Consider the following 24,814-nt stretch of genomic DNA (forward strand, 5'->3'; position numbering starts at 1 on the left):
GAGTATAAATAAAAATTTTGTATATTTAGAACTAGGATTTCTAAGTAATGCATTCAGTCTCTTTAATACCTTCTAATCATAGCATTTAAGATCATACTGAGCAGCTGTTAACTATTCCATAAACAAAGTAACAAATTCTAGATCAATTAGAAGTGGTCTAAAAGCAGATGGTTTGCATGAATATTATTTTTAAAGGTGTGTATGTAAATATTGCCCTGTCTGCAGAGACAGTGGATCATTTTGTAGTTGAGGCTTGGTCAAAATCAAGGGTGGGAGGGAAGAAGTATCAACTTTGTAAGGAAGGTGATTTGCATACTATTACCTCTTAGTCTTTGCTTTCTGTCAAATTGTAAGCCTGCTGTGACCTACTTTAGAGTCTTATGATGAGATTAACAATTCCAGTGAATTCTGTTGTAGGTGACAGTAGTTTTAGCACTTGTGTTTACATTACCACTTTTGTTTTACTCAGAATAATAGTTTCTTACCTTAAGCTTTTGATTAATTTTCCTGTACTGATTCTTGTTTTTCTTTGTTGTTTTTTCTTGTTTGTGGGTGGCTGTTGTTTTCATGGGTTAGTTTGTTTTCGGTGTTTTTTTATTGTGTAAAAGAATAATGTCTTGTTTTCATGGTTTTCAGTTTCCAAGTTATATCAGGCAAATATTGCAGTTGCAGGTTCACACCAGCTGTTATGACAGTCAGCTTTGTTATGAATTCCAGAGCAAACTCAGCTGGAAACACTTGTTCTGTGCCAAAATCTTCTAAGTCATTGCCAGAGTATTCTTTTTGTCATCACAACTATGGCAAGTCTGGTAGTTCCTTTGCTTTTTCTATCTTCTGTATACTTCTGTATACTTAGAAAAATTGGAAAAGCAAAACCCACATATACGAAATGTCACTCCGACACTTGGGTATTAGTGACTGTATGGCAGAATGTAGTATCTTCCAGAGATACCAAAGTGACTCTGAAAGACCTTTCTTGGATACCAAAATTAAGGTTAGATAACTTTGTGTGGTGAGTAGGCATGAGTTAATATATTGTCTGCTGAGAAAGAGGTATAGTGTATTATTTTTTACAGTTGGACTTGATCTTAAGGGTCCTTTCTAACCTAAATGATTCTGTGTTTGTGGTGGTGGCTATTCTGCCACTTGCATTGCTGCTTCATGCTACTTTACTAGAAATCAGCATATGCAATTTTACATGGGTCCTGTGTTGTAGTTCATGAGTAATCCATGGTTTTGAAAAGCATGAAATATCAGTTTCTGTGCATTAACAGTTTTATAGTTGGAGATAAAAGGAGTTAAGTAAGAAGTTCTAAGTTGCAAAATATATGCTTCCAAAGATGGAAAGAGTTTTTTTTAATAAAGGAGGAGTTAAAATGGGAAAGCATCTTTCTTAGAAGCACCCTAAATTCAGGAGGCATGAGATGAAATACATCCATCTGAATTACCCCAGTTTTTGCTCTACTATACTTTCATTAGCTTTTGAGTTGCTAAAATAAGAGACCTGATTTTCAATAATTTTGGAATAAATTAAACAAACTTTTAAGAACTATGAAAGGGAAAAAACTCTACCCTAAACCAGAAAAGCCAGAAAACTTTTGTCCTGTCACTTAATTACACTTCCCAGTCCTAGCTGTGCAAGTTTTAAATAGGGCTAACGTTGATGAAACCAGGTCAATCCTGAATATTTTATGTAAATCCCTAGTCCTGATGAAGTATGTTCATAGCTCAAAAGTCTACCTGGGCAAAGAAAGTTGCAGGGTTGAATCGTTAAGATGATATTTTAGTCTCCATTTGGCATGTACTTGCCCTACATTGCAATAATTCCATTAATCAGTTTAATATTGTAATGGAGACCAATCTCCACACTTAACATCAAGCCCTTTCTGTGTCCTGGTTACTACTGTGCTGCTTTTACAAAGGCACAAATTAAAAGGTCTCTTCAGTTTAACTTTTTATTCTATTTCATTCATCACTATTTGATCACTCCTTTTACTGATTGTTACTTGCTGTGTGCCAGTGTTTGGTGGTTTTCCTTTAAAAGGAGGAGAAGGAATTGAAACAATAAAACGGATGAAAATACGTACATCAAATTTCATAATCAGCATGCCAACTCTTTTTCAGAAAAGGTGGTGTGTTTGTAGTGGTATTTCCTAATAAAATTCATAGTCTCTCTTCCCATGTCTAATCCAACTGAAATATAAAGGCTGCAAATTCCCCAAGAAGCACTTGAGCAAGAAAATTCTGTTTTGACTCACTTGATACCTCCAATTCTTTTGGAGACCGAAAGCATAAAATAGTCTAATTTCCATACATGGTAGAAAACAATTATGAAAAGTCATAACACTTCACTGTTTTTGCTCATATGTAATTTCCTTTCTGTGACGCTTTGATGCAAGCCTTCAAGGAACAGGTAGGGTTATGCTGGTCACGTAACCCTTCTGGCACAACAAGTAACCAAGCCACCAATGAGTGTAATTATTATACCCATTAACATTGCTGCTGGTTGGAACTAATGAATTCCAGTATGAGCCCAGCAGTGATTGTTGGCTGACCTTTCAGATAATCCTAGTGAAATGGAAAGGGGATTTGTTTTAATTGGGATGGTAATTTTAGAGTTAATAAACTGCGTATTTTTTTTGAGTTGAATATAGCGTATTGAAATTAAGGAAGTTAGAAGCTGTGTTGCAAGCCTTGGTGTGCCTCTTACTCTCCTCTTCCTCCCAAAGTTTAACTGTGTATTGGGTTGCAAATACTTTACTACTCCATAAAATGTCACTTTTATTCGATTTGGTCTCTTCAATTCGCTGTTAGGAGGAATAAACCCATTACAGACTAGATGTGTTATTTATTTACACACCTGCAATAGTTTTAATTAGTGAGTGGGATTATGATATGGATCATGGATCAAAACCTGCTGCTGAATCAAATCCAAAGCAGTGTTTATTCATGTATGGTGCTTCCAGGGATTCTATATTTGAATTGGTATCGCAATTATTTAAACTCAGAGGTCTCAGGCATATGATTTTCTGAGAGGGGGGAAGGGGATAATGCAGAAGTACTAAATCATAGAGTTGTTTTACAGCCAGATATGTCTAAGGAAAGCAACTGTTGTTTTGAAAGTGTGTATGTGCTTAGTCATCTTCAGATGGCTTGGCTCTCAGCAGCTGACTTTTTTCCAGTGGTATTGAAGGTCTTCCAATTAAAAGAAGAAATCTCCATATAGTAGACATGCCACATGATGTTAATCTTACCAGTACTAAGGGCTTGATTTGCTCCATTTAAAAAAAAACAAAAAACAAAAAACAAAAAACCTCTTTCTAGTCTACTAATCACCTAAATTGCTAATTTTCAACATCTGTATATTGCTACTTAAGTTCAAGTTGGTATCAGAAACTGATTGGTGGTGTATAGGAAATAAACAACTGTCAAGCTGGATCGAGCCACAGATGTCGGTAACCTGTCCATTAATCCTTTATTGGGAAAGCATATAAGAAGTAAGGTTAGTATAGATTTAACAATAGTTTTTAGAGGCTTGCAAAGCCAAAGAATACATTAGGACTGTTGTAATTAAGTCCTCCTGTATCTTTAATCCCTTTTTTTAAACTTTGCCTATTTTTGACCTTCACAGAGTTTTGTGACAGTGATATTCCAAAACTTGATTGTGCCTTTGTGAAAATATTATATGGTTTGTTTCAAGTCTGCTGCCAGACTATTCATTCCTTGAAGTTGTTATGCTTTGAGAAGGTGATAATTCTGTGTTCATTTTCCCATACCGTTTGTGATTTGCATACCTCTGTAGTATCTTGTCAGTTAGTTTTCTTTTCCAAGCTCAGTTCTTCACTGCAGTGGAAGATGGTGCATGCCCCTGATGAGCCTTCCTGTCTTTCTCTAACCAGAATCTGTTCTAGTGGTTCTTGTGCCTTTTATTCAAAAAATGCGGAAGAGAATTTTGTGCAAGTGGGGGCCTCACCATGGATTTTGGTAGTGGCAGAACTTCTGAGTACTGCAGCAATTGGTTTTATATACTCTTTGGAGCTTTGAGTGTGCTGTGTGTATTTTTTTTTTATGTGCCACTTGCTGCAAGCTGACCATGATTAAACAGAGTTTTGCTTATGCCTTAACTGTAGAGTTTTTTGTTTTGCTTGTTTATTGTCATGGTGACAGCTACAGCTGTTATCTGAAGCATTGACCTTTGAGTAGGATGTAGGGTAGTGGTGGTCCTCTTGATGCGGATAAAAACTCTGACTTCCCTGTTTCATGTATCTTGCTTCTATGGGTAATGTGACTGCCAGACTCTGAGAGAATTTTTTTCTAAAGCTAGATTGGTGGGAACCATTGGTTCTTCACTTGTTTGGGATTTTTTGCCTAGTGGATTCCTGAGCACCGTCATTGCTGTTGGGCAATACTGCTTTCTGCCTGCAGCACTGTGCAGCTGCAACTTGGTCTTTGAAAGAAGTAAATGAGATATTTTTGTGGTAAATTATTTTTATCAACATTTATTTAAGGAATAAATTCCTTTCTCGGATGTCAGTGTTCGTAGCAGAGAGGAAAACCTCATATAAGGAATTCCCAGAGTAATTTGCAACTATCTGTCTTTACTTTGTCTGTGGACAGTGCAATTTTGTGCATTATCTTGACAGTGTCCTGCAGTTACCACTGCAGATTATAAAAACGAAAACAATTACATATGTGACTGTACCATAAAGTTAAGCTCTGGGTGATCTATTCTTGCCAATTAGTTTCTGAATTAATGTCCCCTTTCTAAGGGTGTTCATATGAAAAGCCAAAGGCCCAATACATTTGGAACCAGTTTATGAAGGTAGATGTTAAAAACAAAATTTTTAATGGCTGTGCAATGGAAAAGGTCCATTCACACTCCACTACCTGATGAAATAATTTGTTCAACCAGGTGCATAACAGCTAAAGGATACGATCTCCATGGTTTATCACTTAGTAAATATCCATTTCCACAAAATTTACTTATTTGTTGAATATTTTTTGCAAGGGGTCTTCTGCTTGCGTTTCATATTCTTGTTTCAGAAGGGCTTTTCAGGCATGGGAGGAAAATGCAACTTTGTCCTCTCCTTACCTCAGATGCTGGATAAATCGCATGAAGCCTTTGTCATTCTATCTGGATCCCCAGGAAGCTAGTAATTGGAGAGGGAAAGAACCGCAACACCCTAGTATTTAAGAAAATGAAATATTTTAAATTAGTGTAATAATTATCAGCTATGTGTGATGTGATGGTGCTCTTGATGAATTGGGACACTGTGGCCAAGTCTAACTCTGGAGTTGCTGTCCCTCCCTGGGAGTGGTGTCCCCTCCAGGGCCTCAGCCTCCTGGGAGGAGGCTCTGCCTTCTTTGCTACAGGTTTTGCATTGACTTTCATTTCACTTCATTCCCTGCCTTGTCCGTGCCTCTTTCAAGTGAAGTTTGGCAGCTTCTTTTCCTTTAAGTCTGTGAGTTTTGTACCTCCGTTCAGTTTAGAACAAATGATGTGGTTTAATAGCGTGGACAGTGGCCAAGTAGATAGATTGCAAATCCGCTTGATTTGAGTTAGCTTATTTCAGCTTTGTTCTTAACCTGCTGACAGGCAGCTGGGCTGGCACAAGTCTTTTTACCTCCTGTCTCTGCTCATCTTTCTTATATACAAAACAGATCTTTACTGAAACTCTTAAAAACCACAAGTAGTAAGAGTCCTGTAGTAGTTTCATCTGGAGAAGGATGGGATAACTCCTTAATACTAAAAGAAGTACCTGTGTCTGGTTTGTCTTGGACTGCCTAGCTGCTGGTCCATACTTTGACTAGTTTTACTTGGAAGTATTTAATGGTGCAGGATGATAATGTGTTTCTCCCAGTACTAATTTCTTAGAAATATGTCAGTTTTCTATGCTTTCCTGGACCTGTGGTATCCCAAACATACTCTAGGCTTCTGTGCCAAATCTAGAGGAAGGGGTAAAGAGAGAATTGTTACAATAGCAGTTATTTTTAGTGACTCTCCCAGGGTGTCAAAACCCAAAAGAATTCTCTTCTCTGTTTAAAAGTACTCGTGCATAAAAAGATAAATGTTCAGATGCTGCAGTGAATCGTCATATAAACATTATAAAGATGACCCTTTGGTCATACACTTCTTTTACCCCATTACATCAAACAGAACAATCACCCCCTTGTCAGCAATCTTCATTATCCTTAATTAGTTGCATATACTTTTCAGCTATATTTTTCTCATGCTGTTGTGCACTTTTATGAACAGCTGCCAACTGAACCTAAATTCTTTTCATCCTTAATTATGGAGTAACAGGCACTGTTCTTATGCAAGCATGAGCAGAATGTAAAGGTCCTGGTTTTTCAAGAGGGATCATACAGTTGCGCTTCTGAAAGTGCACCCTAATACCACAGAGATACTGTTAGAAGTGTACATCCCAGTAGTTTTTTGTTGGGTTTTTTTTTAGAGCTCTGGTTTGGAAAAAAGCGTATGCGCTTGTTACAGTTCTCTTTGGTCATACATTTTAAGATACATGTGGGATTATGTTAAACATCCCTGAAGTTTTAACTTTACAGAGATTATGGATTAGTGATGAAACTGCAGGGCTAAACACACTGAATTCTGCTGGTTCAACTATTGAAATCAGTTTGAAAAGTGCAGTGGTTATTTCCAGCCATTAAACCTAATAAACCAGTTTAAAGCCAGAGTGGGATGTTTGAACTTGTGTTCAGCAGTCTCTGAGGATTTGCACAGGAGAAAATAGTTTTTCTTTACTAGTCCCGATAGCTGTATTCCAGTGTGCTTGTAATGCCTCTTAATTACACTAGATCAAGAAAGTTATGCCTCATTTAAAAGAAGAAACATGTGCCAGGGTACTTGTAAGTGATTTGTAATCATTGTCTTCCTTAGCTGCACTTAATTCCACACCTTGCCAAACTGTCCTGTGTTTCAAGAGGTTTTCTGATACTGAGTTTGTATCTACAGAGAACTGGCAGACCTGTAGGACAGGCTACAGGAGCTCATAATTACCGTTTACTTTTAATGTTAGCTAAATTGCACAACTTGCTTATTGCATACGTTGGTAGGATTTTTGTTTCATTACTGAAGAAATGACTATTTATGATTAAAACCATATCCCAAAGATTTTTGATATGCAGCCAAAAAGTGACATTTAATAAACGTGCATTGTAAGTAGCAATCTGGTTAAAGCTCATATCTTACAAAACACAGAATAATTTCTTGAGTTATGAAATGCTAGAGAGAACATTGCAGGTAGGTTAAAGTCAAAATAAACAGAACTCTTAGTGGTAAAATGAAAATATTTAAAATAAACTTATAATGAAATGGTTGAATGTTATCAGAGACGTACAGATTACCAGAAAAATAAAATTCATCTGAAAAATAATAATACCAGACAAGCTTAAAAGAAATGGCATTGAAAATTGCAGGATACATTGACTTTCTTTTTTTTCTACATTCTTTCGTGTGTGTTTGCATTTTGTTGGTTTTCCAGTGATGGGGGTTTTTTATTGTCTTCTACCAGTGGCAGGTCAACTACAGAGTTAAACTCTGCTCTTCTAAAGGAAACGGGAGAAAACTGGAGTGTTTCATCTATATAAGGTCATTTGATGGACCTGTCTGTTAGAAAAAAAATTACTGGAGAAGGTGGGTGCTCTGTGTCTTTCGTATTAATGAAGTTACACCCTGCTTTTCTTGGCTTCCTTGAACGCTATTTATTACTTGAATGGGAGTAAACACTGAAATATTAAGAGGAAACTGGTCTCATTTGCCAAACGCTTCGATACCAAACACATGAAGTTTCTCAGCTACTGTACCGTTGTCTGTTTTTCCCCTTAGGTGGCTCTGATCATTAGCAAAGAGTAATGCTTGCAGCTTGCACAGCAGTCTTGTTTTCTTTGCAGTTCACAAGACTCCAGCTCTTCTGAGATTGGGTTTGCGTGGTGCTGCCTGCAGTTTAAGGCTGTGAAATTATGCCTCCCAAGTTTGGAGCAGCATGTTGTATTATAATGCTTTTGGGGAGGAAAGAGGAGAATTGGGAAATGTCTGGTCATTAGGTTTTGGACCGTACCAAGTGTTCTTGCATTAAGTCATTACGAAATTGTAAGGAAGTACTTACCTATTCAAGACCTATTTAAAAAAAAAATAGTCTTCATATTGTTCTGAAAAAAAAGTTAAGCATTTTCTGGAAGAACATCCTCTTTCTTTAGTTATGAGAGGCATTTAATCTTCCTGTTCAATTTCTGCTGGCTTTGTACAAATATGACAGGTAGCCAGCGAACCTTCCAGCACGTACAAATGTATCACCATAGATCTGGATTTGAAATCACATAGAAACTTGTGTCTCTTAAATCTAACTTTTTGGAGACTTTTGGTGAGCACGACCTCATGCTTTAAAGAGGTCCAAAATGCACTGAAGAGTTGTCATGAGATCAGATGTCTGCGATCACAGGGCTTTGTTGGCTTTGATGGACCTTAGCTGATGTACTTATACTGTGAATACATTAGCCTGCCTTCTTTACTGTACCTGATTCTTACAGGAAGTTACAAAAAGTCCTGACGGTTTATTTGATTTTAATCAGAAACTTCAGATCTCTGAAGACTGTGAATGAGGCAGGAAGACTTCTCAAGTTAAAGTTAAATAGCAATAACTCTTTCGCTTGATCATGCTACTAAAGATCAAGGCAATTACTTAACAACGTTTGAAAATGCTTAGAACCTTGGAAATACTTAGTCTTAATAAAAGTCATAGTGAATAACATAGTTACAAGTCTAACCTTTTTAAGTTAAAAGTAAAGACCTGTTGGTTTTATTTTCTTTTTACTTTTAAATTCCTCTTTCCAGAACTAATACAAATCAAGAAATTGCTCGTAGCAGGGTTAAGAGGTAGACATTACAATATGCAGCATGAGTTCAAGAAATATGAAGGGCTTAACTAGCTGTTTGACAGAATAAAACCACCAAATAAATCTCATACCTGCAAGGACAGGGACCCTGGTAGTACATGCTGAATTATTCCATTTTTGGTGTTCTAGATTGGCAACCATTCTCAACAGCAAATAGGTGCCATGACTTGTTAATTTTAGTGCTCTTTTCTAAGTTACATTGTCTAATAGCTAGGGTATCAAAAGGAAAGATTTAGCAAAAACGTTGGCAGGTATTGGGAAAACTGATCAAACTGTTATCAAAGAGGTGGTAAGGTTTCTGCCTGTTGCCGAGATGCAGAGTGAGGAGAGCTTGACGAATGTTCAGACAGTCACACTAAACTGATTACCTATGTTACAATTGTCCTATGGCTTTTGGAAGCATTGTAATCCAGGATTTGAACGTGATTACATTGCTGAATTCAAATGTTGAGACTAGCATTGGAAGGAATATGGTCCGTTACAGCTCTGTGTCCTTGTGTACTTAAAACTTGGCATTTGTCTTACGTATATGTAGCTTGTGCTGTTGGGAGTGGGAATTGCAGATGATTTGGGTGTTTTTTTTTTTTTTTAGAGATGTGAAGAACAATTGTATGTAAGTATTCTACTTTATATAGTATTTTCAAAGCTTTGACATTGATACAAACTTTTTTGATTGTTTTTGATGTGCCTTGAGGTATTTGTATGAGTAGCTGTTCAATAAATGTTCTTATTAGGAAAATTCCGTGCAAGCACTTATCTCTTAAGAACAATTGAATGCTGCATGTGAGCAGCACTAGAGATGTTGAAAAGCCACGTGTGGCTCAGGAGTCCTGGGCTGCCATCATCTGAGCTATGCGTTTGATCCTTTTAATTGTGCTGTACGTATAAAGGTGAGAGAACTCACGTTCTTTCATTTCAATATAAATTTGAGTGTGCTTATCCTCAGTAATCTGCAAGAGATTTAAGGATCTTTTATGTTATTGAAACTAACATTCATATATATTGTGTTTATTGAAAGGAGATTAGATTGATTTCCCACCCACCCCCTCTCTGCTCTTCGGTCTCTGTTTTCATTAGCTTGTTTTTGGTTTGCAGCAAGCCTCCTAGGGTATCTGTAGGCAGCACAATGCATTACTGAACAGATGCCTGAATTAACTTGGGTATTAGAAGCATGAGGATGTAGCTATGCTGTCATGCTACTCCATCCGGATCAATTCATATGTAGGCAAAGCTCAGTGCACGTGATGGCCTTTTACAGTAAGCTTTGACTATTCTGTGTTAGCAGAGTTAAATGCTTCTGTGTTTATGCTTCTAAAAATTCTGCCTATTTAGAAATCTAAAAAGGTTCTTCAGCTTTTTTTAAGCTTCATCCTGGAAAAGGTACAGCGAACATGCAGGGAGGGTGACAAGAATTGCTTATTCAAACTTTCCCACAAGAACAAGGGGACATGAAATGAAATTTCAAGTGGCACTGTGAAAAAAAAGGAAGACTCTTTTTCTGTGAAGCGTATTTAAATTGGAATGCTTACTGAGTTTTTGGATGCTAACACTGTGATGGACATAAAGCCTGGTTAGGCAAATTCACAGAAAAAAGATCTTATCAATGGTGGTTGAACACAGCAATACCATGTCTATTTCAGGAGATCCCTGTGCTACAAAATAGAGAGCTCTACCACTGGATGCTTGCATTGCTTGCCAGTAGTCAGTAGCTTCAGATCAGTTTACAAACACTATCCTGTGTAGTATCCTTGGCATGATTGTTGTTTTTTATTATTATTATTTGCTTGGGTTTTTTTAATAGCTGTCCTGATGATGTGCGCTCTCTAATGCTGCATTTTCTGCAGCTGCTTACAATGCCAGATGTCTTTTGTATTTACTAACCATAAGTACATATCAATTCTACAATAAAGACCACTGAATCAGAGCCTTCCTTGAAGACAGTGTGTACACATAATTCGTTACTTATCAGCTAAAGAACTACTTTAAAACAAGCTTAATTTTCCATCAAAAAGGAAAAACGCAACATTAACAGATTGTTTTAACTAATGTCAACGAAATCTGGGAGCTTCTAACATTATGAAGTTGTTATAGCTTTTTAAATTATTTTTTCTACTGGTGAATAGGAAGGAAACCCCTTGACATGATTGTACCTGAAAGTTTCAATCTGGTGAAAGAATGACACTTCAAGGCCAGAATAAAAATTTCAAAAATTGCTTTTGCCACTGAGAGGACTTGATCTCAATTATAGCAGATAATATTTGGAAGCAGTAGTTTCTGGACATCTGTTAGGAAGAAAGGAACAACGTCTGTCTCATTAGTTCTTGTGTGGAGATTTCCAGTTATTTGGGCATAAACATTGTAAGAATGTAACCCAAAGCAAAACTTTGAAGTGGGCCACCCACCCCCTGCTACCAGGAAATCAATTTCTTTATCAGAGTGTCTTGCTCCCCATCAAAACCAGTCCCTCTGACACAGTGTGCCTATCCTCCAAATCTGGTGTTTTCCAGTGTGTTTTTATTACATGTCTGTGTGGTTCATGTTACCTCTGACAGCTGGGGCATCATGACTTAGGGCATTGAACTGGAGTCTGTTTTTCGCTCCAGCATTTAGCATTTACAATATGGCCAAGTAATTATTTAAGTAATTTAGATTTTTCTAACCCATATCCTTTCCCCCCTCCTCTTTCTTCAGTTGAAGGACTGTTGTTTATTATGTGAAACCTGAGTCTGCTATTGTGGTACAGATGCCTGTTTTTGAGGTATTAGTAGTTACTGTAGGTGTTGCCTCTACTGCTGTTGATTCCTTTATATGTGGGGATGTATGTCCTGCTACTCAACTGGGAAGTACAGTGTACTTGGTGTTTCCTTTTGTGGTGTTGACCTTAATTTTAACTTGTGATGGGGGCAGTCTTGAACACCATGTCACGTTGTATGCTTTTTTTGGGAGATGTTTTCATCTTGTAAACAAAAAGTCAAGCCAGTCATGAAACCCAGCATGCTCTTGGTGAGTATCAAACGCTTCTATATAATGCTGGCTCATACAAAATTTGAATGAGGTAGTTGCAAGTAGAAAGAGAATCTTGTTTTATTTTTTAGAACAACAAGGCTGTCAGTGCTCTAGGTGAGCAGAAGGTGAGTTTCTGCACCAAAAAACTTAGTTTAGGCTCTAATTTAAGACCTTGGGCTTGGATTGATCTTTTTATACATGAGGTGCTTGCAGAAGTGCTGGGTCCTGCACTTGAGTCACAACAGCCCCACGCAGCACTACAGGCTTGGGGCAGAGTGGCTGGAAAGCTGCCTGGGGAAAAGGACCTGGGGGTGCTGGCTGACAGCTGGCTGGACATGAGCCAGCAGGGTGCCAGGTGGCCAAGGAGGCCAACAAGGTGTTGAAAGGGTGTTGAAATATTGGAACAAGCTGCTAGGGAGGTGGTGGAATCGCCATCCCTGTAGATATTGAAAAGATGTGGGGCTTAGGAACATGGTTTAGTGGTAGACTTGGTAGTGCTGGGTCAGTGGTTGGATTTGATGATCTTAAAGATCTTTTCCATTCTAAGTAACTATGATATGTAAAGCTGTCCAACAGCGAGCACAGACAGGCAGTGATGTGGATGAAAGCAGAAACATCATGTTTCGTTTAAGAAGCTGGACCTTAAAGTGTCATTAGATTATTCCTTCTCTTTCCTTTTTTTTTTTTTTTTTTTTTTTTCTAATTGCATTGGTGCTCTGATATGAAGGTAAGGAATGGAAACTTCTTTCCAATTATTAATACATGTCCTTGTAGTGGAAACACATAGAAAGGATGTTGTGTAAGATTTCATATTGTGTTGACAGATTGAACTGATTCTGTTATATTGAAAGGTAGAGGAAGAATATTAAGAAAATATTACAGTATTTGATTGATTTTACAAGTTAATCAGGTAACTTAACTGGTTATGTCATAAAGGTTCTTCTCTTTCTGATTATTTCTCCATAGTTCTCAAGGAAATGGGTTCTTTAATAACTTGGGTTTCACTGCACCTGTGATACTCTAAAAATTCTAAGCTTGGCATTATACCCAAAGCTGCTTTAGTATTGCATGTCTTCTATAACTTCACCTTCTGTATGGATTAAACTTTTGTGTCCTGTGTTGTTGTCTTGCTTTCTTACCCTCTGAGTACCCTTTGGGAGCAAGAAAATACTTAATGTGAGCTGGCTGTTGTATTTGAACTCAGTTTGTAAAAGAGTTTTGAGATAATGTCCGCCTACAAACTTTTATTGTGGAGTTCCACATTTGTCCTGTTGTTGAGAGGTGACTGAAGCGGGCATCAGTCACTACACCTGTGCTTCAAACACAAACAGGACATTTATGACCTTCAAGTACTACAATGACAAAAAAAATGTATCTAGATGTAAGTGCTTTTAATACTTAGCTTCCTGGGGGCATGCATGCGGACAGCGCATCTGCACAGACTGCAATAATTGGTAGCTGAGCTATATTCAGAGTGGATTTCTTTTCTTCTGTCTGTCGTCTTATTAAGGCCTCTGCTATCCAGTTGCAATGGAATTGAGAAGAAAGTGATAATTGCACCAGCTACTGTTATTATGAGAATGAAAATGGTGCGTATTTGTGCATGGCTCTGTGAATGCTGTGTATATAAAAAGCCCAGTTCTATGAGTATGATAACTATGTAGTGCTCTCAAGGTAGGTTGAGAACTCCTTAAGTCATGGTCGCCTCACAGTGATGGATTACGTATTTACTACTACTTGGAGAAAGAATTAGGGAGCATCTGCAAAGTGTTGCAGAACAATGCGGTCATTGGAGGAAAGGGCAAGAGATTTAGTGCATGAAATTTGTATCACAGTGTTGCGAATGAGTGGTTTAGGTTGCTTGAAGAATCACCATAAAGAGTACTAGCAAAACAGTTTTAATGTGCATTTGTGGGAGTGTGACTTCACAAAGTTTGATGGCAAGGTTCAATCTATTACTTATTACATGGGTGAAACATACGAAAGAAAATCAAGTTAGAATCAAGCTAGAATGATTTGCACAGAGATCAAAGATGCAGAAGGGGTAAGGGAGACCCTCCTGTTGAGTGAACCCCTTTGCTTTCTAAACTCCTGATGGAGCTTAGATGCAGCTAGATCTAATCTTGGTCTCAGGCTTGGACAACAGTTTATGCCTAATGGAGGAATATAAAGGATAAAAGAAATCCTCCTGTTAAGTCATGAGGTTCAGAACAGACCCACTTGCTTTCTAAACTCATGGAGTTTAGGTGTGTCTAGGTCCAATCTTAGTCTCAGACTTGGAGAATGGATTTAAACCTAAAGGATATCTAAGGTTTATTCACAGTTTAAAGTTGATTACAAGATTTTATCAGCACTTAATCATAGACTAATAAATCATAAAATCAGTAGGGTTTACTTGAATTACAACAGTGACTTAACTATGGATCCAAAATGGTAACACTTATACTATACTTGCTATGAGGCATATAAACCAATGCACATACACACGCACACAGAACCAAAGGAATAGATGGAGGGAGAGAGATGTACAAAGGTATACCTGTTAAAAGCTCCCCTTGAGTTCAGTGAAGTACTCACATCAAATGTATTTGCATTTCTCAACAGGTGAAGGGTTGAGCCTTGAGGAGCAGGTGTATAAGCCCATGCCCCATCATCATCTTTCAGCAGTGGTCTTCCTAACTTCACAAACTTGGGAGTTTGCAAGCTCTGAGCGGCATCCTGCTCAGAAGGAGGTGCTGTCACAGTCTGCTGCAGTGCAGGAGAGCTCAAAGGGTCTCACTTAGGACTGTTCTTTATAAGGTTGTGAGATGATTGGCTTTAGTCATCGGTAAATTTCCATCCTGGCCATAACCTGAGTAATTTATTTTTCAGAATTCCAATAATAATGGTACTGTTCCACTCAGATTATAATTCAGGTCAGGAATCTGCAGGGCTGTCAAGGAATAACTGATTGTCCCCCACTCCCGTTCCCTACCTTGGCCAGGCAACAGGAGTTCCTGGTACAAACAGTGCAGTTCCCCATCTTAGCCATGCAAGAGTTGCTGGTATGGTCAAGGGGCGCTTCAACACCCAGCTCATTACACAAGCACTAAGGCCTAATGGGGATTCATAAGACTGTAGGGTGGCCCAGAGAAGGATGTGAAATGCATCACCACAGATGACTTGGTTAGGAACCCTGTGTCATGGCTAAACTGCTGAACCCTGGGTTCTTCTCTGGTGGAACCGTAACTACCTCTTCCACGACTTCTTCGTTATCCTCCGTGTAGTCTACTTCTGTAAATACACCACAGATAAACTAAAAAGACATGAGTAGCCACCTTCTCTCTCAGTCCCAATTCTGTAATGTGACTTGTTTATTAGAAAGTCAGGCAAGCAAACATTTGTGTGATAAGTTTGTGGATTCCTGTGCTTTGCATTAAATTCTCTGCTGCTCTGCGATGTACCTTCTTTTGTTTTGAGTGGCATTGCTAAAGACAATGAGCTGCCTGTTTTCAGCCTGACCTCACTGCAAGACCTCCACAGGAATCCAGCCAGACGTCTATGAGTCGATGGGGTAGATGTGCTGGCTTGGTGGCTCAGGTGATGCCCTCATTTCTTTCTTTCTTTTTCTGATATGCTCTCTAGGCCATCATCCTAGAAGATATTTCAAGGTATAACTTTTTTTCTTCCATACATGCCCTAAAACAAATTCTAGCTATTTTCTACGCTGTGCCAGATTTCAATCTCCTTTTGCCCTAAAAGTGTTTTTTTAAAACTTCCTTTGGAAAAAAAAGACCAAAAAGAAATCTTTAACAGATTCAGTAACTGCATAACACAAACTGAATGTCATGGCAAAGTCAGATCATAACTATGTGGCGAGATATGTTGGCTCTTAAGGAGAAAATTACTGTCATTCTTTGTATCTCATGGAGTTTAAAAGTAAGACATCTCACAACTGTAATAATACGCAAGGGTTTGGTTTGGTTTTGCATGCTGCCTCTGTTAATACCTTAACTTTATTTCAGTGGCTGCAGGTGCTATTTTGGCAGGCTTCATAAATTGGTTTTGGTTCTTGCAAGCTAGAAAGGTGACTGGAATGACTCCTGTCAATCCAGTGCCTCAGAGGAAATTAGATACACGTTGTATTGAGGGAGTTTTGGTTTCATTTTAATCTGTTCATAGTTAATAAGCTGATTTAATTTTTAGGTCTTTGTATAAAAATCAATTAAATCACATTTTTCAACTCTTGGACAAACTTTTTTGATGTAAAAATACTGTCGTGCAACTAACCTTCTTTAAAAATGATGTACTTGATCATGATAGGGGAATCAAAGTAGCTGTTTTTATTTCATAATGCTTATCTTGGCGTATTCTAGTTCTACCCTTGAGAGTAGGAGGAGCTCCAAAATGAATAGAGATTTATTCAAAACTTTTGCCTTGGATTAAAAAAACAACAACAACAAAGAAAACCAAACCAAAACTTAATGCTACAAATACTTGTCATGTTAGATCAAACTCTTGGGGACTAACCAGGCATATAATGTCACAGGCTTTTTTAGTAGGGATAAATAAAGATCATGGGTTATGCACAATGATGATTGAAGGGATCATTGAATTCACTGAGCTTTGAAGCCTTTGGATTCCGAAGAAAGTTTAGGCAAAAATGTACTTTTTGTACATTTTTATACATTCCATCCTATAGTGTAAACCATATCCTGGTGGTTTACTCTTAAATAAATCTGGAACTTTCTGGCAAAGATTCACAAATGAATTTTGGGGTTTTGTGGTGGTGCTACATTGCAGCTAATCTCTCCTGCTGCCTTTTGACACACAATTGACAAGCACAGGCGGTGGATGCCGGGTTATATGGTGTTTGAGCATAGTCTCTGCCTGTTGCAGGAGAGACCTCTGACAGCAGACGAGAGCCACCAAAATGGGTTGTTGTGACAAGATCTTGCCAGTCCTTTGGTGGAAAAGTAGTTACTTCATACGCTTATCTGCACCCATGGGGCTTCCTTTAGGCTTTTACGTGTCAGGATTTCTTCTCATGCCTCTGAGTTGGTGTGTTTTTCACTTGGCTGGGGGATTTGGGTTTTCAAATCTAGGTGGATGGATATTTGATAGCAGCAAGACCACTGGTAGGCCACTAAGTAATTTTGTGCATTGTACCCTGCTAATACTGGTAGAAGGCCGTTTTCCTCTTCAGCTTCAAAATTAAGCTCCAAAAGAACATTATAATATGGAGAATCAGAATCACTATTGCTTGGTCTCATGGCCTGGATTAGGCAATATTTTAAGTCAGTTTCAGATACAACAAACACAGGATTGAGCAGCTGAATTGCTATCTAGCATGTTAATAGATTTTTAGCATTAGTTGGAATAAGAATTTTGCGTGGCTTTTGAGTATTATATTTTGAGTCTGAATGAAAAAAAAAAAAAAACCACCACCTGGCTACTTTTTCAGCACTTACAACGTAAGTCTTAAAATTTGACCATTGTGAGTTTTTGGGAACATCACTGCTCTGGCAGACATTTTGCTTCCGAGATATTTTTTATCTCCAGCAAGGGAAGACCATTTCTGTAGCTCTTGTCCCAGCCTGAGCTCATGACCTGGACTTCACTGGCATCGGGGAGGCTGCAGGGGAGATTGTGTGTGCACTTAATGTATTCTAGTAAACAACACGCTTTATTGGTCTGCACCCCCTAACTGTTTCCTCACATTTGGGATTATATGGAGTGTTGGTTCTATAGCATCCATTAAGCAAATGTGAAATAAGGTTTTCCTTTTTTTGGCATGTGGGTGGAATAGATGGCAACAAAAATACTGGCACTTTCAGCTTGCAAAATTCTGAGGTCTGATATGTGTTACTGTGAGCATTTGGAATAAAACAGTTTCTGTCCTTCTGGGTAGTTATGGTCTGGCTAACAGTGTTCTCCAGTAGAAGCTTTCTATTCATGTAAAGGAGGTTTGTAGATGTTTTGGTTGTGTGTTTTTTTTTTCCAAGTCCTATATTTTAATTTTTCTGCTCATAAAAGTGGCTTAACCTCTGAATCTTTCTACAGATTATTAAATTTCAGTAAGCCTGTTTCTTCTAAAACTTAACTTCCCCTGTTAATATACTATTTTTGTTAAGAGGAATAATAATTTGTATTTTAATGTTGTAAGTAAATGAAACTTATATTTTTCAGTAATAGCTGGTTTTCGAGGGACAGTCCCACATGGCCTATCACTGGAGATCGGAGACACCGTTCAAATATTAGAGAAATGTGATGGTGAGTTCACAGTTTGGAATTCCAATGATAATGAAGTTTCATATATTGTTGATTCAACCCCATTACTATTCACTTACTTTCTTAAATGAACACATTTTTGAAGTCAATAATATAACGCATTCTGACCTCTTAATTTTTTTCACAGTTCCAGTGTGCTCTAAGACCTATAATAATTAAATTTCAGTTCATTCTTAGTATTTAATCTCTCTGTTTAGTAAACTTTCATAGAGGTTAACAGTTAAGACAGCAAGGAGTTCTCATTGTGATTCTTATGCTTTCTTGGTATTTCCAAGGGAAGCCTGGCTGCTGTCAAGACCCTTTCAAATAAATTCAGTCATAACTTCAAATCTTAAAGCAGTATAAACATTCTCTTCTGCCTCTGTTCTGAGGTAGAGAATACTAATACGATTTTAGCAAATGTCCATTACTAGTGTAAGAGAAATTAAGTTTCATTTTTTACATAATCTGCCTCCTTAATACATTGCTTAAGGTCTTGTCTGCCAGTATGAATTTCTGATCATTTAGGATTATATAGGTATTTTTTGGTTTCATATCAGGATTATATACCTGTAAGGATACAGGAGGCATAGGATCTGTTCTTTTCAATCAGGTATATCATGAATTTTTTATTGTAATGTGGTTTATAGATTTAGAGCATTAAGTCCCAAAATTACTTGTAAATGTTGACAGTCGATATGAAACAATTTCCCTTTTGTCTGGTGTGGTGTCTAGTGCAAAATGTGCCTGGGTTACAATGTTAGAAACATTTGGGAATAGAGGTTTAAAGAGTAGTTCCTTAAATTGTGTGAATTAAGTAATCTGAATATGAGCTGGTTTAAACAAAAGACTTTTCTTTCATTGTATGGAAGTCTTTTAAATGTGTGAAGTCTGACAGTTTTATATAATTGTCCTATCTGTCCAAAAGGGAAATATGAAATCTGTTTTACATATGGAAACAATTTGCATACTTTAAAAACAAAATGTTCTTTCTTCACAGGATGGTACAGAGGATTTGCCTTAAAAAACCCCAATGTTAAGGTAAAGATCAATTACAGTTTTCCACTTTTTGGCAAAAATGGATATTTACTTTCCAAAAGTTTGTAGTCTCCATGTCAGTGTTTGATACTTAAAACCCCTAAAGCTTAGTGTTAAGTATATTATTGATTTTGCTTTAATTAGATTTGGACATGGACTGCACTCTGAAATGCTCCAGTGTATTAGGATGAGACACTTTAGAAATCTGAGGCTCTGGTGAATTTTCTTTTATTTCTGATTTTTAGATTGTGAGCTCAGAGAAAGCCAAGTTGAAGGGAAAAGACTTCTGAGAATACAAATTGTAAATACTGTTGGAAAAGTTGGTTAGACTGTGACTGTTTTGCTTGATGCTGTAAATTAATTTGGAGCAACCAGTGGAGACGGCTAGTTACAGAAGCCACGTGCAGAATATCAGTTGAATAAAAGATCTGTATTGTCATGTAAAATATATTGTTAGTTTTATTTTTCTTTGATGTGTAGTTTTTATTTCCATAGTAGTGTAGTTGATAGTGCTCTAAACCAGACTTCACGGATATTTTTTCTGCATTCAGATGTGAAATATGAAATTTGTATTTCAACATTTGTTCATGTTGAATATGTATAGGCTTTACCTATCTTATTTGTCTTTCTATTTTCTTAATCTCTCCTGTTGACTTGTATCTGTGACTGGAAAGATTTTATAATTTTTTCCATATGGGAAACCATTTCAAGATTTCTGTTTTTTCTCAACACATTAAGTTTTTAGTCTTATTAAAGCCAATGAAGGAAGATCTTAAATCATCTATTGCTCCTTGAAGCCCCATTGTAAGCTTTGGGGTTTTTCCCCCCCCTTTCTGTTTCCAACCTTCTTCAGCTGCAAAATAGGGCACATGTGTGCTAATTTCAAAAGTTTCTTGTGCTCATGTCATAAGTAATTGGCCTTTTGTGCCTAGGTATGCAGTCTCTGCTCACATAAATTTCCTTTGCTTTATATGGAAGGTCAATGTGAACAATAAATTTAGCCACAGAGTCTAATCCGATGTTTACTACTTTGACCTCATGGATATAATGCAATTTGATTTCTAAGACATGAGCAGTTGGGATTTGTTATTGCATCTTCTGTGTCTTTTGCTGCAGTTCTCACCACATGCTTGCTGTCAGTCTTGCTTTGTGATCTGTAAAATGTGTTGATAGAAGTTATGAACAGGTTTTCTAAACATGACTTGATGTGTGAAGAAATGAGATATATATTTTCTGCTTTCCTGGTGTGAATGTAAACAGTTTCCTGAATTGGATTTTTGAAGGGAGTCTCTCCGAAAGTAAAGTAAGAGCACCTTGTAACTCCACTTGTTATTGGTATTGCTCTTATTAAATAATAAAAAATCTCTGAAGAAGATTCTTCCCTTTTTATTCTGCCAGCTTTGACACTCAAATTTTATCTGTGGCAGCTGGTCTGCAGTAAGCATGCATATGCAGCCATCCTGATTTCTGGCACTTCGCTACAAGTGCGAGGCTGTACATCTTACTGTCCTTGGGAGATCCTCTCCTGAACTACTTTACATTATAGAGGAGTAGGAGCATTTACAAGAGCAGTTGCCTCTACATAGTAGATGCATTTTTGTTGGAAGTCTAATGTCTATGTTAAAAGCAAGTGGGACACCGTCATCACAAAGGAAAGCTATATGCAGCTGTACTTATTGTAAAGAGAACGTACATGTATTTTTCCCTCATTGCATTATGTAATGAGCTGTAGTATATTATGTTCCCAGGCAGAAGCTTGAAGTTGAGTTGCGTCATCTTGCACATTGTTCTGATTTATGAAAGTTGGTGTCCTGTAAGAGCAATTTGACTGTTGCAGCAATGCTGCCCATTCAAAAGAACAGTGGAGAGCCCTTAAAAAAAGGACTGTTCCTGTCAGGCCACTGAGGCTCTTTAGTAGGCATCTACAGTAGCTTGTTGTGCATTGCAGGGTATAGTAGCCACCAAATAAAACTATGTTGACTTTATTTTACTTAACAAGGTTCAATAAAAATAGTTAACTTTATTTATTTTGCTTTTTTTAAAAAAAAACCCTAGCTGAAAATACTATTTTTAACATGCAGTTGATGTTACCCCCCCACAGCTGGTCCATTTTTTTGTCAAGGTGGGAATAATTGATAAAAACATCTAAGAGGAGTGAGGTCTCAAGCAATCTTCGACATGTACTACACTTGTTTATGTTCTAATTTTCTGAAGTATTCAAGGATTTAAACTGTACTGAATCATGGCATTTTCATTTCCATTAGATCTATAGTGAGAATGTATGCTTTTTTGTGAGTGTTTTTGGTAATTATTTGGAGGACTTTTAATTCAGCAAGCATTTGCATATTAAATGGTTCTAAATTACACTGAAAATATATAAGGGGAGTTTTTTTGGTTTTACCTAAACTATTTTATTTTTCAGGGCATATTTCCATCCAACTACATTCACTTGAAAAATGCGTGTGTTAAGAACAAAGGGTAGGTGAAATGTTCTGGATTCAAATATTTAATCATGGTCAATGGCTTGTACCAAAGATCTTTTGTGGTTATAAAATCAAGTCATGATTTTGTTATGTTGTAATATCTTACTGCCCCAGAACTTGAAATTACTGTCCTTTTTAAACTGGTACTCCTGCATGGTCATAAAATTGGGAGTGATGTATTGTGAAAAGACACGCAGCACAATTGGGAATATCTGTCTGTTTTGTCTAGAGGAAAGAGAAAACAGTTGCTTCCTGCTGCTAAGTTTGGCTTGAAAAAGGTATTGCCTTAATTAGAAGTTACTCTGTACAGAAGCTGGCTGTTTAAGATTAGTTGTTTTCTTTGAGGACAGCAGTTGTGCCCATTGTAAAAAAAAAAAAAAAAAAAAAGTGTATCACTTTTGTAAGATTTCACTCAAACTGTAAATGAACTGAGATGTGCTTTCCTTTACTACTTCAGGTAATGAAGAGCCAATATTTTTGACAACAACTGATCTCTCCATTTTTAGAAGAGTTAATAAAAAACATAACAATTGATTAAAATTAGTTTAAATAAAAATTTAAATAAAAATTAAAAATAAACTGAAATGTTCTGACTGAAAGAAATACTGACTATTGGGGGTTTTTTTAGATGTATCACTTAAAAAAATCTGTCAGTGATGTTCAACAATTTTTTTTCCGATGTTTTACTTAATTTGGGAGCATTCACATTTTATCATTTATTTATATAATTAATATTGATACGTAACAGTTTGAAACCTGTTTGGGTAAAAATATTTCTCACCATAATAGATGGATGCTTAAACATCAGGTATAGGTGACCTTCATTTTGGGAGCATGATTGAGTAGAAGGTTCATGATTCATGATGAGCAAAATAATTATGAAGACTGTATTCATATTTAAAATCTTGTTCCCACAGGTGAAAATGGCTCCACATTACTGTTAAACACTGTTGTTCGGTGTGGAGCTCAAGCCACGTATGGTTTGTTGTGGGCTCGATCCTTTCTCCCTTAAAAGTGGTTTTAGATAATACTGAAAGTTTGGTGAAATAAAGTTGTTGTAAACTATCATAGTAAAAAAAGGCTTAAAGATGGAATGATTTTTGTCAGCAGCCCCCCTGTGACAGTACTTGCCAGGAGTTCAGTCGTTGTTGCCTATTTCCTTTGTTAGTCTTTCCCATTCCACATATTCAGTGCCCTACAGTGCGTCATAGCCAGGGGCTGTCACATTGTTATGTGACAAAAGTAATCCAGGCATGAACGCAAATCTTTGAAATACACTGTGTGTCAGAGCAAAGTGTTAGTGATGATGCTGTACGAATTGGTGGTGTGGTAGAAAGTTTTTAGTCTTGACCAAGCCAATCCAACTTTTTCTTGGCCAACGTCAAATAGGTGAGAACTCACTCACACTGTGCTAGTTTTCTTTTGAGTCTTTGTATCCTCTTGGAGTTGAAGGAATGACATTTTCTTGTCTTATTTCTATAAACAGAGATGTAAAAGAGTGGCAACAATTGCTGGTTTGGGATCTAAGCTTAAGTGGCAAGATCCCTTTGGAAACTGCAGGAATTACTCTGCTGTTAAAGTAGTTTTTGGCATGCTTATCTCATAGTAGAAAACTCACCTTGACTTCTGAAGGACCAAGACTTTCCGTGAGGTTTACATTATTTTCACCCAAGACTTTTCCATGGGGATTAATAAAATATACGACTGAAAAGTGTCATGAGCTGAAAGAGCACTTATATAGGTTGATAAGCATCCCTGTTGGCAGGAAGGAGGTATTTATATTAGTAACTGTAATGGCATTTGTAATGTTTATGTAATATCATGTGTTCTTCTGCATGTTACAGACAATTTGAAATGGTTATTCCAACAGAAGATTCTGTTATTACAGAAATGACATCAACTTTAAGAGACTGGGGAACAATGTGGAAACAACTCTATGTGGCAAGTACCCTGAATAACATTGCTTTGATTTAATGCCAACTCAAGACACAGTGTTTTAGATGCTCTAGTTTAAGTACATATTTCAGAAAAAAGCATTCAGTTTGGTTTGAACTGTGCTAATTATGGACTAAATAAATGTCTTAATTTGTTCCAATCGTTGACTTACTACTGCTGCTGAACTTGAGCAGCTTAGTGACTGTCTTGTCCAGCTTCATCGTGTAACTGTTGCATCTAGGGATTCCTTTGCTCAGTTGAAGTTTTGGAAGTAGGTGTAACAAATTATTGGAGTTTTATTGAAATATAGAAATTCAGTAAGTTATTGAAAATATCTCAGCCAGTTGATTTAATTTATACCCATTTTCTTACACATTTTTATTTCCTTTCACATTCACACACTTAAGAGTGCTGAGATGTATCCATGTTATTTGACCAGGATCTCTTGCATATGACACACAGCTCAAGGGATGCCAGAGCTTGTGTCCTCGTTGCTGAGGGAGGCTGGGGGCTGGTTCTTGACTGGCAGTAATGAACTGATTCTGGATTTATGTACTGCACATTATAGAATTGGATTCTGGTTTTGAACTTCTTCCTTATCTCACACTTCATAAGTCTGAAGTCCCATGTTTCACAGTTCTCTTGTTTTCCTTATCTGGATATTTTGTGGCTCTGGTCTTTCTCTCCCTCTCCCCAATATCTTCAGGTCAGTTTGGTTTTCTTTTGTTTAAATGAAATTGCACTTACATGCCATAACCTTTCCTTGTTCTGTCATTTCTTCTCGTACCTATGTATACATTTTCATATTGCATTCATACCAGTCCTAGTAATTTTATAACAACTCCCTACAGAATGCCCCTCTATGAAATTGTTCTGTTTTAGTAGATGCTTACAGTCTTACCTTTGTGTTTAACTATCTTAGTTGATCCATCTTCTCAAATTTCACTTTAAATCATGTTTTTTGGCCTTAACCATTCCTGTTTTCTAACCCATATTCTATTTGTTGCTGCATTTCTGGGCTAAGAACTGGATATAGTATTCCAGTAGTGGCTGTGCAAGCAGCAAAACACAAAGTGGCAATAAATAAATAACTATTCTTTCTTTCTCAAAGAATACCCGTGGTGTGTGTTATTTCTATAAATTCCATTTATCACTCCATTGTGCTCACTTTGTAAATTGGGCCTCTCCAA

The 24,814-nt window shown here is 37.2% G+C and overlaps 1 protein-coding gene across 4 annotated transcripts in view; it reads left to right on the top strand.

Moving 5' to 3' along the window:
- Positions 1 to 24,814, top strand: part of DOCK4 (dedicator of cytokinesis 4) — a 254,109-nt gene that overhangs the window by 71,275 nt on the left and 158,020 nt on the right. For all 4 annotated transcript variants that reach the window (XM_080394179.1, XM_080394177.1, XM_080394180.1 and 1 more), the window contains exons 2-5: positions 18,088 to 18,171; positions 19,169 to 19,209; positions 21,629 to 21,684; positions 23,534 to 23,630. In XM_080394179.1, the coding sequence (XP_080250305.1) occupies positions 18,088 to 18,171; positions 19,169 to 19,209; positions 21,629 to 21,684; positions 23,534 to 23,630 (278 nt within the window). The remainder of the gene's footprint in view (positions 1 to 18,087; positions 18,172 to 19,168; positions 19,210 to 21,628; positions 21,685 to 23,533; positions 23,631 to 24,814) is intronic.

Source organism: Falco punctatus, assembly GCF_963210335.1.
Source record: "Falco punctatus genome assembly, chromosome: 6".
Lineage (NCBI taxonomy): Eukaryota > Metazoa > Chordata > Aves > Falconiformes > Falconidae > Falco > Falco punctatus.